Source organism: Phragmites australis, chromosome 6, assembly GCF_958298935.1.
Source record: "Phragmites australis chromosome 6, lpPhrAust1.1, whole genome shotgun sequence".
Lineage (NCBI taxonomy): Eukaryota > Viridiplantae > Streptophyta > Magnoliopsida > Poales > Poaceae > Phragmites > Phragmites australis.
In genome coordinates, this window is record NC_084926.1 from 15719731 (window position 1) to 15737479 (window position 17749).

The 17749-nt window shown below is 42.7% G+C and overlaps 2 protein-coding genes across 2 annotated transcripts; one reads left to right on the plus strand and one right to left on the minus strand.

The window, feature by feature from the left end:
• Positions 1–5949: 5949 nt before the first annotated feature.
• On the minus strand, positions 5950–6948 carry LOC133921897 (photosynthetic NDH subunit of lumenal location 2, chloroplastic-like). The gene is made up of 2 exons (XM_062366983.1): positions 6284–6948; positions 5950–6146 (listed from the first exon to the last, which is right to left on the minus strand). The coding sequence occupies exons 1-2, from the start codon at positions 6836–6838 to the stop codon at positions 6048–6050; spliced, it is 654 nt and encodes a 217-aa protein (XP_062222967.1). The 5' UTR covers positions 6839–6948; the 3' UTR covers positions 5950–6047.
• A 6401-nt stretch (positions 6949–13349) lies between these two features.
• On the plus strand, positions 13350–14304 carry LOC133921898 (uncharacterized). The gene is made up of 3 exons (XM_062366985.1): positions 13350–13702; positions 13822–13893; positions 13995–14304. Exons 1-3 carry the CDS (start codon positions 13409–13411, stop codon positions 14109–14111), a joined length of 483 nt encoding a protein of 160 aa, XP_062222969.1. The 5' UTR covers positions 13350–13408; the 3' UTR covers positions 14112–14304.
• Positions 14305–17749: the final 3445 nt, after the last annotated feature.

Sequence of the window (17749 nt, forward strand, 5' to 3'; positions counted from 1 at the left end):
GTTCTTGCATGGTGAAGATGGCTCTAGAAGTTTGGTGTCACGTCCCAGAACCCGTAATCATGGAATTTTGAAGAAAATCATCTCCGATCGAGGCACTCAGCTCACCTCTCATTTTTTAAAGAGACTTCATGAAGCTATGGGAACCGAGCTCTTCCATAACACCGCTTATTATCCCCAAACCAATGGTCAAAAGGAGAGGGTGAATCGAAGCTCTCTATGATCGAAGATGTCGAACGTCGTTGAATTGGTCTGATTCCGATGATAGAGTTTTTCTAGGTCTGGATTTGGTCAAAGAGGCAGAAGAGCATGTTCTGACTATTCGTATGTGTCTCCTCACGACTCAATCTCATCAGAAGAGTTATGCGGATTGCCACCGAAGAGAACTCGTGTTTTCCATTGGAGATTTTGTATATTTCAAGGTGTCTCCTCTCAAGGGATTTGATGCTTTCAAATCAGAAGGAAGTTGGCACCTCGCTATGTAGGGCATTTTTAAATCGTTGCTCGATGAGGAGAGGTGTCTTATCAGCTGAAGCTACCTCCATCCCTCTCCATCGTGCACAACGTCTTCCATGTCTCCCAATTGAAGAAATGCTTTCGAGTCCCGACCGAAGTCATCGAAGTCGCAAACCAGGATTTGTAACCGGATCTCTCTTATTATGAGTGACCCATATGAACTTTGGATGAAGCTGAGCGCAAGACTCGACGCCACTCCATCAAGTTCATCAAAGTGCAATGGAGTGATCACTCCGAAGATGAAGCGACATAGGAGAGTGAAGATCAACTACGTGTCAATTATCCCGAGTTCTTCTCCAACCTATGAGTGTTACCTTAGTGCTATCTCTCACAACGTGGTATTTTGATGTTGTCCGCATCATTTCTTTACTACTCAATTCATGAAGTTTCTAAAGTCACCGTACTCTCCCCTAAGCTCACCCGAATCTCATGATGATATTCTTTTAAGGGAGGGATGTTTGTCACGCTCCAAAACCCATAATAATGTATTTAAGCATAATCATGCAACATTAGCATCATATTTAATTTTGAACAATTTTATTTTTGGAGCACTAGAGCAACTCGGTTTGGGTAATAAAAAGAGAGAAAGAATAGAATTTGCAATTAAAATATCTTGTTTCTCTGACACATAGGACCCACTAAAGTTGGCCAACCACCCCTTTCCTCTCCCTCGATTGCAGCCCCACCCCCTCACTCTTCCCCCACACCTCCTCACCCTCTCTCCCAGTCAAAACAGCAGCAGGAGCTACTGCTCCCCCTCTCCCTCAAGCTATCTCTCATTCTCTCCCAAAAAACCACTTCAAGGAGCCAAATAAAGGTATGCATGTCACACCATAGCGTTCCCTAGCTCATTATCTTTCTGTCCATCCAATTCTTCTACGCAAGCATGAAGGATTCGAGCCATTCATGATCTCTTTTGGTGTTCTTGATGTTTGGAGCTAATTAGAGGAGTTTGGATGAGTAGGAGCTAGGAAAAAATTGTGTTATGGAGTTGGTGGATTAAGTATATAACCTATGTGCTATCACAAAACCCTTTTTCCCTTGGATTGGTGAGGTTTACAAATCGAATCGACCAAAGTTCCTTGTAAAACCTGTGTTCTGCCAGAACCCAGAAGTTTTGGGTTCAACCCAAAAGTTCCGGGTAAACCGAATTGAATTATATTCAGAAAATCTCGTTGATTTAGTGTGTAGATTGAGTCTAGGACCCTTGGGCTAGTGCATACACATGTTTATGTGGGACAGATTTAACATGCAAGGTGAATCGGTAAGGAAATCAATGAGAACGTGTTTTCTTCCAGAACACGGAAGTTCCAGGTATAGCCCAGAAGTTCTAGGTAATTTGAATTAACTCTAATCGAGCACCCTCGCTCGGAACCTCACCTGGAGCATCCAGCCCAACCTGAAATAACCCGAAGTTCCAAATTGATCTGATTTAGGATTAGCCGAGCACCCTCATTCAGAAGCAAACTCGGATATTCTGGCCTGACCTAGAGGTTCCGACCTCAACTCGGAACCTCCGAGTCAATCAAAAAGTGGAAACCCGAGGACTCCCACCCAAAGGTTAACCCGAAAGTTTCGTAACTCGGAAGTTCTAAGTTCAATCCGGAACTTTCGGATTCTGTCAGAGTTTGCAAACTTGTTAGAATATAGACTTTGTTAATCTTTTGTATATCTTGTACTTTTAACTTGTTGTTATGTATCTTGTGGCATACATCTTTGTATTTCTTTCATACTCATCATTGCATGAGTTCTTCTTTAGAGAACGGAGAACCGGAGTGTGATGCAGGCGTGACTGAGGGTGGTTTGGAATTCTATGAGTGATGTGTAGGTAGCATCAAGCATGCGTCAGAGCAGTAAGGCAATTATCTAAGCATGCTCTAACTACTATTTTGGATCATGTGGTGTAAATTATGTCATATGTATGTTATGCATGTTAGTGAGTTGGTGTCGAGAAATGGTGGGTAGCTCCTATGTTGATGTATTTGCTCATGTATTGTTTATTTGATGTTTCATATCCTTGTAACCTGGGCTCAACGATATGGTTATCTAACTTAAAAGTTAAACAAGATGCTTAGCAGGGTATTAGTTTATCGATAGAAGTCGAGCAGTTGAATGTTTCATCATTCACAAGCTATAGGTTTAATTATTGTTCACAATGATAATAACAATGATGGGTTGATGAGTGGTGAGAATAAGGCGAGATGTGGGCGGTGCTAGGGGTAGGTCAGGAGAGGAACCCAAATGTCATAGACTGCTTGCATCGGTTAAGTATCGCTCGTCAGTGCCGTTGGCTTTAGTATTTTCCGTACTAATTGCATGTCGATGTAATAGTAAGATAAGCCGATTATCATACGTCGTGCTAATACTAGCCGTGTGTCCCTATAATGTGTAAGAGAAAAGGAATAGGAAAAGTAAGGTGGCTGGGAGACAGAGGTGTCCGAGACACGCTCACAATAACCCCAGTGTCATAAGGGTATGTGCAAGTGGCTAGTTCCGGGCATAAGAAAGATTGACACGAGTACCCCCTTGTGTGAGCTTGTGTGGTCACACAAGCCGAATGGTCCTCAAGTCGTGTGGGTAAAGATGCACCCTTGCAGGGTGTAAAAACAATTTAAATTATCACACCCTTTGTCATAAGCATGCTTCTGTCCATCTGCATCGGTCGTAGAGTCATAAATGTGGGATGATATGGTATAATATGTTAGGATGTAGTTAAGATGGTTCTATTCTCAGATATATTTATGATAGTTCCAGTTACATATATGTTTATGTCATTGATTACAGGATAGAATGATATAAGTGGTCATATTTTGGTGCTTACATATTAATGTCAAAAATTATTTTCGCATGTGAATCTACTTAACCTTGTGGTTATTCCTTGCTAATCATCCAAATGCATAATTCTTAGAGTCAGGTTATTTATATGTACTTATTATAGATTAAGTCTTGCGAGTACATTTGTACTCACGCTACTCTTTCAAGTTCTACAGGTGAGAAGTAGCTAGTGTTTGGCTACTTCACGCCTGCCGATGTAAGTGAGGGGCATGAGTTGTGCCAACTACTCGAGTGACGAGTTTTTAGGTGGTGCGTTAGGGCAATAGTTCCACCCACGTTTTGTTGTCAATAGATTTTGTTTTCCGCTGCGTAATGTCTTGTAAATATTATGGCAATGTAATGACTTAATGACATGTAATATATTTTAATTGCTCACTCTTAAGTTTTGTTGTGATGACCTATGTTGAGAAGGCATGTGTTTTGATCTTGAGCATAAAACATATGTCGGAACTATCAAAATGTTATTCTAGTTAATCATTACAGTTATGATTATAAAAATGATTGACTTAATGATTAATTATAATACTATTTGGACGGTTCCTCATATTTGGCTTGCCTCTTCCAACAAATGGAGAGTAGGGATTTATGTTGACAGCAAGAGAATAGAGAATAGAAAAACTAGGGTTTCATGAAAAAACTTTTTAGGGATGCTTTTGTATGCATCTTGTGAACTCATATATGCAATAAAGATACAATTTTGTAAGTTTTCCTCCGTGTTCTTCGTATTCGTCGTTTGTATTGATTTTCAGTGGATCATTCGATCGTTGCAATTTGTGTTTGTTTGATCCATCTAAAATCATCTTAGAGTATCAAGGTAACCTTATGAAAATTTTGGTTGGTCAAATTTTCATAATTATTGCAATATTAAGGTTTGATCTATTTTCTTCAACATATGTCTCAATCTGTTTGCAAATTTGATGTATTTAAATCCAGAAATTCGATTGACCTTATTTTTATTGAAATAGTTTCACATGATTCTTTAGTTTCTACAGTAAATATTTGAGGGTGGTTACGGTTGGATATTTCTGGACATCGCTTTTAGTGATGTGATAGCAATATGTCCCGAACTGATTTCACGATGAAATTGAATATTTGATCTGTGTGATTTAAAATTTGAATTTAACTTCCACAATTATTCACCCCTCTTTTATGAGGGTATTTTGTGCGTAATCGATCCTATAATATTGCTACGTCACAAACCTGCAAATGAAATGCCTAAGAAAGTGAAAAAGACTAACCTGCACGATGGACCAAAAGTCCAGCAACAAACTTGTTCTATCATATGTCACTTAAATTCTAGCACAAGAATTGAATAATTATGATAGGTATATTGCTCTAATGCTGATGGTTAGCCTTTGATTTATTTCAGTTTGTCCTGAAAAATGCGTAGACACATAAACATACACGGTCGAAACTACAATGCTATGAGCAGTAATTTTAACATAAATCAGTTGTTACTTTTATGTTGCCTTTATCATACTTCTAATCACCATACAAGTCGTCCAATGTTATCTCATCCTTTTCAACGTATGGAAAGACATAGGGGTTATTTCACATATTAAGAAATGCTATTTTCCTACAGAACAACTAAATGGAATTAGTATACTCATTCCCTCAGCAAATCCATCACCAATTGTCCAATCTCGTCATCAAATTGATCAAGATTCGTACGGGGCTTCAGAATCATTGACTTGCAAACGAAGCACTGCCTACACCACCGCGAGCATTTGTGTACTCCTACCAAACATTACTAATTAACACAGTATTCTATGACCTTTCCAGCACCGAATTTTTTTAACCTTCAAAAAGTGACCTTTTAACACATTTACTTTCATCCCAGCTTTTAGTCATGCGATGCTCATGGAGTGCATAATCAAAGCATTCACCATCTGCTTGAAAAGTTTCAAAGTACGAAACCTGGTCAGAAAAGGCTAAGAGCTTCGAGAATTAGCAAATTGGATCAAATGAGAAATAACTTATTAAAATACTTCAAGACCTGCTCTAAATGGTTGTCGACACGCTCGGGGCCGTTCGGCGCGGCTGTGTTCCGCTCAACGCCGTCTGCCGCCGCTGCGGAGCTGGCCGCTGTCGCCGCCTCTCGTCATGGAGGCATGGAGCGCGAAGCACCGGCCATTCAGCTCCCCAAACTTTGACGGGCTTCAGGCCTTCGTCACCAAATAATTGAGCCGCTACATTTTACATCATGTGTGTTGAAGGGATAACCTAATTGGGTCGAGCGAATAGTAACGTAGGTTGGCCTGTTTCTTCTTCGAGTTCGTTTTGTGTATTACGGCACATTTACCAGTCCTCTATTCTTCTATTCAGTTCACATCTCGCAACGAATTCAGTACCTACGTGCTAGGAGACCTTAGCAGTTCTTCATCAAAGAACTCTTGCATGTTCTGCAGGATTTGGCCATCACTTGCTGTGCGATGTACGCAGATATTTGCCAGTAATAACTTAGAAAACTCCTGTGCTGTTGTGCATGAAAAATTAAATCGCTAATTTTTCCTGTCATGTGCTCAGCTGAACGGTAGCCACACAGTCACAGCATCAAGATCATGTATTTTGTTGAAGCAGCGGAGTAACACATACGTATAGTAGTGCTAATAATCAGGTTTTCTGTAAAAAATATTTAAAACCTTCATCCATAACCAAATGGTATTACATTCCTAGGTCTACTTATAAAAGTATGTACATCAAGCAAGGAACGCTGCAACATCATCCAGCGACTTGAGCGTCTTCTCGTAGTAGAGGTAGGACTCGTAGACCTTGGGAGCCCGCACAAACCGATCGAACTGCAGCACAGCACGGACATCACAGAATGCAATAAGTTAGAAATCACATTCTCAGTAGAGAAAGCAATCAAAACTGTCGAAACTAACGAACATGCGTGATGATTTTAGTCAGAACTCAGAGTTGGTAATGCACATACCTCTGTCATGTTGTCGACGAGCTCGTTGGCGACGCGGACGTAGTCGGAGCGGCGCCCCTCGGGGACGCCGGCCATGGCGGTGGTGAGGTCGAGGTCGAGGTACTTGGACTTGAGCCGCACGTAGAAGAGCACGTACTTCCACGACATGGTCTCCAGCATGGGCCGCAGCGTCCGCATCCCCTCCGCGGTCTGCCGGATGCGCGCCGCCGCCTCCTCCGCGGTCAGCCCCGGCTCGAAGAACCGCTCCCTCACGTACGACCGCGTGCCCCACCGCGGCACAGTCCCGGGGGGCGTCGGCGCGATGGGCACCGCGGCCGCCTCTGCGGCCATCGCGGGGGGCGGCGCCGCCGGGCGCCGCGCGTTCAGCGCGGTAGTGGCAGCCAGCGCAGTGGACGCGGCGACCGCCAGCCTGCGGGTGGCAGACTGCGGGGCTTGGTTGTCCGCGGCGTTAGGAGGCACCGGGCGGCGGCGGCGGCGCGAGGGGGACGAGGAGGATGAGGTGGAGGTGGTGGTGGAGGAGGAGCATAGGATGAGGTGCTTGGCGAGCGTGGCCATGGCGAAGTGGAGCGGTGCAAGTGAGAGTGTGAGTAGGAGAATGTTGCCTTGGTGTGTAGGACGGCAGCAGGAGATTGTTTTTCTGAGGTTGGAGGGGGCAGAGATATTATCCGCTGTGGTGCTCTATGGACCTTTCAGATGATCGAATGTGCAGGGTTTTGCTTTTTTGCTTCTGAGGTTCAGAGATGGATAAGGAAATTTTGGACGTATTGGTTGGATGCTGATCGAACAAAGTTTCAGAATTCCACGGCAATAATAAACCCAAATCATTTTTCAGATTATATTAAACCTTTTCTTTCTAAAGAATCAATAAAGCCCTCCTTTTTCAATAAATAAATAAATAAATAACCCGAATCATTTTCAGGTATTTTTCATGTTCATTTGGTGTCCCAAACGAGACTGAATTGCACGATACACTCATATGTTTTCGCCCTGATCACCCCACTCTCCACTCCTACTGTAATCAACAAAATTTTAATTGTTCTTAGCCCGATGGATCATGTTCCCTTCCTTGCCACCATGCCAGAAATCGTTCTCCCAAACCCATGAGCACTTCGGCATCCGCGTGCACGCCTACCTCCAGAAGAATCACTCCCTGCTCTGCGCCCGTACAATGACCACATATGCTCGTGTCGCGTTGATCTAATGGATGAAGAAAATAGTGATTTATCCTAATGCTTTACATGTTAGTTGAAGTTTGACTTTCCTCTTATAACACATTACTACCCCAATCTCACATAGATGTCATTCAGGATGCATGTAGCCAAACTTACTAAACTTTGGCCAGTAACATAGAAGAAAGTATTAAGGTTTGTCATATGAAAATGAGATTAGAAGACTCGTGATGAAAAATACTTTCAAATGACCATATATTCAATAGCTTTTGATAACAAATTCTTAAAAAACAATAGTCAAAGTTGCACATTAAAAACCGTATCGATGTCCTAAATGAGAAGTAAGTCTACATATGCCCCTACCTCACATCCCAGACGAGGTGGTTCAGCTTTGAATCATCTGCTAGTTGTTGTGCTTAGAAACCTTGAAGCACATATGCTTATCATGGGATAAGCCTTGCTAGCTAGTATAGAAAAGAGGATATTTTGAACAAGGAAGAAGCGCGGGAATCCTCTGAATCAGGATCTGAGGGAGATCGGGAAGGACTTCATCTCTCTCGACGCTTACGCTAGTTCTCAATGTGGCGTCATAGGTCATGTCTGTTCCCCTCGTTGGAGCTATAAGAGTAGTTAACCTGAGTTGGAGCTGTAGTGGCTAGGATAGCCTCAGCATTTATCTGCCTGTCACCAACAAAGGTATCGATGTTCTCAATTCACCTTCGGACTTGTGGTGTTTTTACCATGTCGACAGGAGGTGCGGCTAGTCAAATTTTAGCCCCCCCCCCTCTAGACACTTAGCAACGGGTGACTGGAATTTAGAACTTTATCCATGAGGAGCCCTGAGTTGAAGAGTCTTCAAGATGATGTACCAACAACACCCTTTCCATTAGGTTTGGGATGGTTCTGATGTTTCGCAGTAAGCACAATGGTCAGAGGAAGACTTTCGACAACTGCACCATCACCAACCTTAGTGAGATTAACGGCCTTGATGGCTTTGGCTTCCTTGACAGCTACCTCAACATTGGCTTGTCTCTGGGAAAGAGCTGCCACCTCGTCATCATTATTGTTTTTGACTTCTTCTAGATCGTCTTGTGGTTCGGTTATCTCGGCCATATTGACATTGTAGGTTCCTGAGTCATTGGAGTAGACTTTCTCATTGGAGAAATTTATAGCATAAATGCGAGGCTCTCCCTCTGGAATTAACTAATCCAGACAAGAAGTATTTTGGTAGTGTGAACTATCAGTGGCGTGTAGTTGGAGATGAAGATCTCCAAGCTACAAACTAGAGTAAAAGGAACTGGATCATGAGTTGAGGAACTCGATCGCGGAAAGATGAGATCCAATCTTGCGGATCTATGTTCACCTGGTTGGGTTATACATAGATCTCAGGGCCGAAGTCATCGTAGAACCCGTCATCTGAAAAACCTACCTTGATAGACATGATATTGTCAATTGATAAAAACGCCTTGTCGATCCCCACAGACGGCACTAGCTATCAAGGTTTAGTAAAATGATAATGCAATATTTGTATAGGGTAGGGATCACCTGACAGGCACCTATTGACTGTAGTTCGTAAATAAAAGGGCACACAATGTAGATAGGTTCATGCCTTCCAGAGAATAATAGCTCTATGTCCTATGTATTACCTTGAGTCTTGTATTAACTCGATTGGAGGATTACCATTTAAGGTGTCTAGATCTAAACCTAAGTTAACCGATGAGTCTTTCGAGCTTGTTGAGGGGTTCTCCAGAGTTTGAAGGTTAGATCACTACGTGAAAAAAGGTCATTAGTGACGGATGATAACTGTCATTAGTGACAGTTCTCGCACCCGTTACTCTGAACGCGACACTAATGAGAGGTCATTAGTGACGAGTCGTAATAGTGACTCGTCACTAATGACTAAACATTTGTGACAGGTTGTAGTCTTGATCCATCACTAATGATTGGTGAATATTTTTTTGTATTTTTTAAACATGAAATAAGTTAAAAATATATATATATATATTTTTCATCCGAGTCATCCTAACGCAAGCGCATCGCATATGCCCCCACAAGCCACGCTATTTTTCACATCATTTTTAGTCTTTGCATTCCATGGGAATCTAACTCACAACCTCCCTTGACGCACGAACCCCTCTTACCACCTCACCTATCACGTAGTTGTGATAGAATCATATATTTTACCATTTTAACCTTCTTTACCGAAGGCCATTAGTGACACGTTAGAAATGTGACCCGTCACTAATGACTTATTTTGCCAAATTTCATCAAGGGTTATAATTTACATATAAAATTTTTCTTCATCCAAATTTGTATTAATATTTTATGAATTTTTGAATATCTCATGCAAACGATCGTATTTTGTGTTGTGACTCGCAGTACCTTTTGTAAAATAGGTATAATTTTTGTATACGAACTTCGATTTTGATGTTTTTGTATTATATGGACATCTCGAGCAGAAATGTATAATGTTTCCTATTCTAGTGCCACCGAGGTGAGAAAAATAAAAGAAAAATAAAAAATATAACATCATGTTTTGCACATATTTACTATATAGACATTCTACGCACTATTGCTACTTATATGCACTTCACTTTGTTCCATAGGCATTTTAGTGCCAATCCTAATTTCAGATTCTTCATTGCTCACAACATATAGTAAGTAGTAAACACTTTTCTCTAACTTAAATTAAACGCTATGTAACTAACCTCACACCTCCCAAGAGCTTGGTTACCTAAACACATCATGCATCACTTTTTTCATGCTTTTTATTTGTTTTATATATCACTATACTAAAGTTTGTAAATAACATAGAAAACAAAACCCACAAACATAATCTACAAACAACATCAATATTTTAGAACATTTAGACACTATAGTGCACAACATTATGGATTGCATGTACATCAAACAACAATCTCATGCACCAGATACTAATAAAAACTCAGATTCAGACATCAAACAACAATATTATCATGTAATCGAAATTGAGCCAATATTTGTAAATACGGTCATTAGTGACGGGTCAATTTGTGACCCGTCACAAATTGACTGGCCTAGGATAAGTTTGTCACCCGTCACTAATGACTGCACTAGAATGATCCGTCACTATTATCATCAGTGATGAGTTATTTTATGATACGTCACTAATGATCACTCATTAATGACAGACCTATGTTAGGTCCCAATCAGATGGCACATTAGTGATGGGTTGTAGTGAGACTCGTTACTAATGGGTCATTTAGTGACGAATCATGACCTGTCACTAATTTTGTGTCTTCTTTGTCTGTGTTTCACGTAGTGGATCTGGTAGAGTTGATCTAACTTGAATTGAGTTGTCTCAATCATACCCATACCTTGGTTATATAGTTAGGTGAAGATGAGTCATGTCTTACTCGGAGTCCTGAGCCTAATTGACTTGATCGACACCTAGTAGGATATCTAGGATAGTTGTTTCCTTATCAGAAAAGTACAGATAGATCTTGACTTTGAGAACTAGTTCGTGTCGTACTTACTATAGTGGTTTCTAAAACCCTACCTCGCGGAAGCTAGATACGTGTACGATAAAATTCCATCCTTAAATAATATTATATTTCTAATAATATCTAAATTATCAATTATATATTTCTCGTCAGATCCGCTATCACACCATCAACCTATCACCTGTCTTAGCCAATATGCTGGCTGCTAGGACCACCTTCCCAATCAAATACCTTGGTTTGCCTCCGAAGATCAACGCTCCCACGCCTCAGGAAGGCAGACGTCTAACCGCTTCTTGATAAAGCAGCAGGACGCATGGGGAACTGGCAAGGGAGGTTGTTAACCCAGGCCGGGAGAAAGACCCTTATCAAATCAGTGCTTGTGTCATAGCCGATCTACTTCCTCATGGAGTTTGTCACCCTATGGGAGCGCCTACTGACCGTGCATCTCAACGCAGACACCCTGAATCAGATCACATGGAAGCTGAACACACATGGAAATACACCGCAAAGTTTGCCTACATGGCACAATTTCATGGTTCGGTTAACTTGGTGTAGGATGGACACGTAACACCAATGAATATCCGTAGATACGTACTAGTACAGTTTAATTAACTAACTAGTCATTTTAATTCAATTAAAATAATTAATTAGTTGATTAAATTAAATTTAATTAAAATAACTAGTTAATTAATTAAGTTAAATTAAATTAGATCCATGTATTGCTTCACGCTCATCTCTAATTTGGCGTCCTTAGGTACCTCCAAAGTGCAATTTTTTTTGTTTGACTAACCTTCAGAGCCTGCTTTGGATGGCCGATCGCCTCGCTTCCCGCGGATGGCCGAATCAGCGTGTTTGCCCCTCTACCGCTCCACCGATGAGACGACAATCCATCTCTTCGCTCATTGCTACTACAGCTGCCCGCCTGCCCCTATGGACGTCAGGTAACAGGTCGAATTGTCAAACAATTGCACAGTAGTGGGAGCTGATTGGTAATGCTGCAGGTACGCCGTCCAAAACGGTCCGCTCATTGATGCTAGAATAACATGGGAAATCTGGAAGGAACTAACGCCAGAGTTTTTTCAGCGCAAAGAATCATCCACGGATACTCTAATTGCTAAGATCAAGGATGAGGCAAGGTCATAGTGCTTGGCAGGAGCAAAGAGACTTGGACAAATAATACCGGAAACATAGTGCCGCTTTGCTGGGTTTCTTCCTATCTCGGGCCTTGTTTTTTCTTGGCTCTCTGGACTTCGGTCCATACCTTTTGTAACTAACTATTCACCTTATTCTCTATCAATACAAATCACCGACAAATCTCTCGCCGGTTTCGTTCAAAATAAAAGAACAGATGTAGTATTAAGCGCTTTGTTACCCGGGTAAGTCACCGGCGCTCTACGCTTTACCATATTCTATGGGTGAGTTCACCCCTGCTTGCAATTATGCTATAGTTTGATACATTGTTTATGGTTAGTCGTCACTTTACTCTGTCTATGTCCCGGAAAGTAAAAAAAACGTATTTAAGACACGTGCACTTCCATGTGGGCACAACCAAAAGACAGTGCCACGTGTGCACCGTAAAAATCTCAATGCAAATTAACGAAAAAAACAGCTTTGCTATATCTCACCTAGGCAAATCAAGGGGTGGTCTCACCTAAATTTTTATTTATTGAATCTGTGACAGGATTTGTGTTGGATGGTTAGCCTTTTACAAAAATCTAGGTAATTCAGTCTCTCTCTCCTCACCCTAATTTTTTTATACTACTCACATATACAAATTATATATCAATTACAATTAGCTTATATTAAAGTTACAACTACTTTATACGGAAATTACAGTCATATTTTTATGTAATTTTTAAATAATAATGGTGCAACGAAAAAATTTAGATGAGAAACACCTCACTCTCACCTGAATTAAGGGTGGTCTCACTTAAATTTTTATTTATTGGATCTATGCCAGGATTTGTGTTGGAGCCTTTTACAAAATTTAGGTAATTCAGTCTCTCTCTTCTCATCCTAATTTTTGTTACCGCTATTATTCGATATAAATTTAAATCATAGATCTTAGATATAATGGTTAGAAATGAAGGTGAGATTTTCTTTTAAATCACTCGGGGAGGTATAGGCAGGCAAAAAAAAAAAAAAAAAAACCTGAGTGTGAGGACATGTGCCCTTCACGGAAGAAAACTGCGTCCATCTATATTGCCGTTGTGTGTCGACCAAGACGAAGTTTGTCCTCCGCATGGTTTTCATGGTTAGGCTCGTGCTTCGACTTGGATTATGCCTGTTGACCGTATGGTCTGCTAGTCTGGGCTCGTGCTTCGACTAGGTTGAGCTCGTGCTTTGACTAGGTTGGGCTCGTGCATCTTGTCGAGATCACGAGCACCATTAAATCCTAAACCCACATTTGCGAGTGTTCATCGCCCCCGAAGGAAAGAAACCAGCGACCCCGGGGCAAGCAAAGCACCCGAGCCATGGCGAGGCCTCGCAGCCGCCTCCTCGACCTGGAGAGGGACGACATGTTCTACGGCACCTACCACAGTGCCATCCGCGCGATCGTCGTTTGGCCCATCTTCCTCGCCGCCACCCTGCTCCTCCACCTCGCCGCCCCGTTCCCGCACGCCGCCGCCGTCTGTGCAGCGCTCTGCGGTGCCTACTACCTCCTACTCGACCGCCGCGCCGGCGCGCTTGCCGCCCTCATTTGCTTCCTCTGTTGGGCCGGTGGCGGCGCACTGGCCGCCCGACTCGGCTTCTCCCCCGGACGTAAGGTAAAAAAAGGGCATGGTGGTAGGCCACGAGCAGAATTAATACTGCATTCGTTAATTCAGTTGATCAGAATGTGTGGGCTCTGGCGTTCATTGTGTAACTCTTATCTTCGTTCTTGTAGAAGCGAGTCCCTCCTGCCGTTGACAACCTTGTCCAGGCTTTCCTCATGGTCCCATTCTTTGCGCTGCTAGAGGTAAACCTCAGCTAGCATCACCGTGTGTTTTTCGGGCTGCCTCCCCGCCATGGACGACCATATATAAGATCACCTCATGACGATCTTCTTGCTTGCTTCAGGTTTTTCAAACGTTCGCCGGAGACGAACCCAATCCTGGCTTTGACGCCACGGCGAGCAACTTGACCCAGGAGGCCAGGAAGGAATGGGAGGACAAGAAAGCGAAGAAAATGACATGAGATCGGTGTCATCGTACGACTCCGGATCATGCATATAGGTCGACACAAGGTGCTGCTGTAGTGGTTGATTATGCTCATGTAATGTAGCTTCCTAACTGCTTACCGGCCTTTTTGTCTTTTCCCATCAACCACTTGGCTGATTGCGTTGTGTAAAAACTTGTGCATCTTTGCAATTCTCTCAAATCACAATGAATCGACTCGCAAAGCTTTTGCACGTTTGAAAAATATATACTCCCTCCGGCCGATATTACTCGACGTCCTGGAGAGATTGAGAAAGTTCAAAAAAACCCTTAACGTTTCCCATGTCCGAACGGTTTTCTTCCACTTTTGCCCCCGACGAACCCTTCAGCCCCACCGCATCACTTCCAGTGGTGTGCTCACAGACACGCCCCTCGGCGAGCCGTGGCCCTGCTGGCCACCGCGCTCCTCCTTGCTCCCGCTGCCGCCATTGCCTGCACGCACGGTTGATGCACCTCCCCTTCCGGCCGGCCGCAACACTGGCTCATCGCGCCACCGTGGCATCAGCTCAAAGTACTCAAAATCGAAGCCCGAGGCATGCGAAGGCATGATTCGAGGGATCGTGGCCGTAGACCGCGGCGGCGGCAGCGCGTGGCGGTGCGTGAGTGGATAGGACTGCCTGAATTGAGTGGAAGAACAAGAGCAAAAGAGTAATATCGCCCCCACCTTAGTATTTGCAGTCCTATCGAAAACATCATCTAAAAATGATCGGAGGGAGTAGAGAGAGAGAGAGGTCGATCGGTCCGCTCATCGTGGACCAACTGGGGATTGGATGAAATTACTACAAGTATTTAACGTGTAAGTAGCCAAAGAGGGTATACGAAGTTATTTGTGTTGTAAGGTAAGGCGTGCACTATGTTGGTTTTTGTGAATATTCTACTGGAGACAAGGATGTAAGTGAATATATATGGGTAGTTTTAAGTCACTATTTAATTTATTTTTAAATTAATTTGGTGAAAATAAATCTTTAATTTAATTGAGTGAGATTTAGGTGGATCCAATAAACCAAAAAATATAAAACTTAAATTCCTAAATAGGGAATAAAGAGAAGTAGAGAATAATGTTGTTAGGAAACTCTATTAAAGATTAGAGCTTAGAGGGCTCCTTCCACCCTACATCTACCGGTTCTTGTGCTCTTTTCTATGTTTGTGGGACCCCGATCCTCCGCAGCGGAGAAGGCAATGCATTTTACTGTAGCAGCTGAAACAGTAAAATGTGTAGGTGAACAGTGATTTGCAGTAGTATTTTAATCTGACGGTTGAGAAAGGGTCCTAATGCATTTTATTGTAGTCCTCTGTAATTGCTAGTTGCAACTGCATATGATCCCGATCGGTGTTTGTGAGACTTGCAATCGGCGTGGGAAAAAACTAATTCCTCATAAAAATACTTAATGTTTTAGACGTAGCATGATCTTCAACACGTAGCTTTGACTAAGTGATAATGTGACTATGTCTCACTTGTTTGCACGGATGAAAACGAGCACTATCACAAGATACACTTCAGCGGCACCCGTTGTGCCAATATTGATGAGCACTTACACCTCGTCGGCCCTTGAGCGCCGTGCTCCGGTGATGGTCGGCGTCTCGGCTACGCGCTAACGCGGCAACGCCCGGCCTGAAGCGCCCCCCCCCCCCCGCCCCCCCAATACGCCAGTGGAGCAGAGTGACTAGCCTGCAGCCGAACTGAGTGCCGCCTTCGCCCGACCAGCACCGATGGACGCATCGTACGTCGACGGCGCCTACGAACACCACGTGCGCGCGGCCCCTGTGGCTCCGCTCGGGGTGTCCACGCCGCTCCGCATGAAGCCCGCTCACGACTCCAACGCCGCCTGCGGACACCGCCGGTGCACGAAGAGCCTCTACCGCCGCCAGCGCCCGGCCGCTCTGCAGCGCCGCCCGGGGAGCCTCACGGCGCCACAACTGGGGGAGCCGCCATCGGCAACGCCGCTGATTTATGGGCTTGGCAGGCCGCCAAACAAAACAGAATAGTAAACCCAGCAGCATAATGCATGAAGAATGATGACCCAACAGCCTAAGCGGCTAAGCCCAACTGTGGTTGAACTGAATTCAAACTCGCGTCGAGTCATTTGTTCGGGCATGATGAACAACGTGAGAGAAAGTCAAAAATTTAGCATTTTCATCCACGTAAAATCACATCAATGTGTACGCCCAAAAAAACACGCCAAAGTTGACTGAACAATCTCTCGACACATGTCTCCTCCTATCGCCAAAGTTTGACTAACTACAATACGCCAAAGTTGACTGAATAATTCGTACTATACATATAGTATGTGGATTAACTGCAAGGAAAGGAAAACCGGGACAATTATCTTGAAAGAAAAAAGGAAAACCGGGACAACAAAGTCTTTTGTGTGTTTTTTCTACGAGCATTTTATAGTTGAACAAACTATGGGCTCAACTAACTGTCACAACTATCATCAGCGGTCTGTGGGCATTGTGGAAGCCCAAACCCACACATCACAGCATACCAAATGTATTTTATAGTCTGCAGAAACTTATGACTGGTCGGAAGCGTTGAGTTGCAAATACAAAAATTCTCCTAACCACCTGGTCCAAGAGTTTTTCGCCTCTTCCTGCAGAAATAACCGAGCTATGAAAATTAGAAGAATTTGAAAAGGTATCTTGAATGAATCAGATTTGTTATTCATATATCGCTCCATTTGTTTTTTTAAAGTCTAGGTCATCTTTCATGACACATTTTGTATATAGATTTATGGGTTGTTTATCTAGGAAACGAAGGCGATTTATGATTAAGAAAAAAGAGGAAAAAGAGAACCCTCTATATGTCACTCAAATTTTTCCCTCTTGTAACTCATTATAAACAAACTCCCCGATAAGTAATGGTAGAGCGGCATTAAATTTTAGGATGCATGGACGGAGTTACACCATAAATTATCTAACAATAAAGCAAGTCACGTCGGGAACCAAGCTTCGACTTTAATGGTTAGTGGATATGGTTTTACTCCTACCCATTAGAGATCAAATCTTAAGTTTGTTCCATGTGCGTCTCACTAAGAAAATTTTCTTTCAGTAGTAGATGACTGTGTGATTGTATTTATATGGTGGTATGAGTATGTACGCATATTTACGTATTGTACTGGGATTTTAAAAAATAAAGCAAGCCACATCGTTCTATCATGCTGGCCGTCACGGTGAGAGTATGTGATAGAGAAGTGTTCCAATATGGTCCCGGCTTGTTTTTGAATGGTGATAACCACCACTAGGTGTGGTTATAATCTAAAAACACTAAATAGCGGAGTCTTCCTCTTTCCTGCAGAGTTTAGGAGTGAGTTTAATAGAAAATACTTTTCCTCTTTTTTGTAAGTGAGTTTAGGAGTGAAGAATTAAAACATGAGTTACGATTAACAGTGAAGATATAATTATACTGCACTCAGCACGTAACTCCTACCCAATTACCATCCATTTCCTGGAGAGATCGATGGAAGTTCATCCCCAAACTCACATTCATCATCGGACAAAAATTCCCTCGCATAAAACAAACAGGAGATTTTTAAGTCTCGCTTCTAAACTCAGATTCCCTCCCACCAATTAACCCAACCAAATGGATTAGTTGCGGTTATTTGTTAATCAGGATTTAAT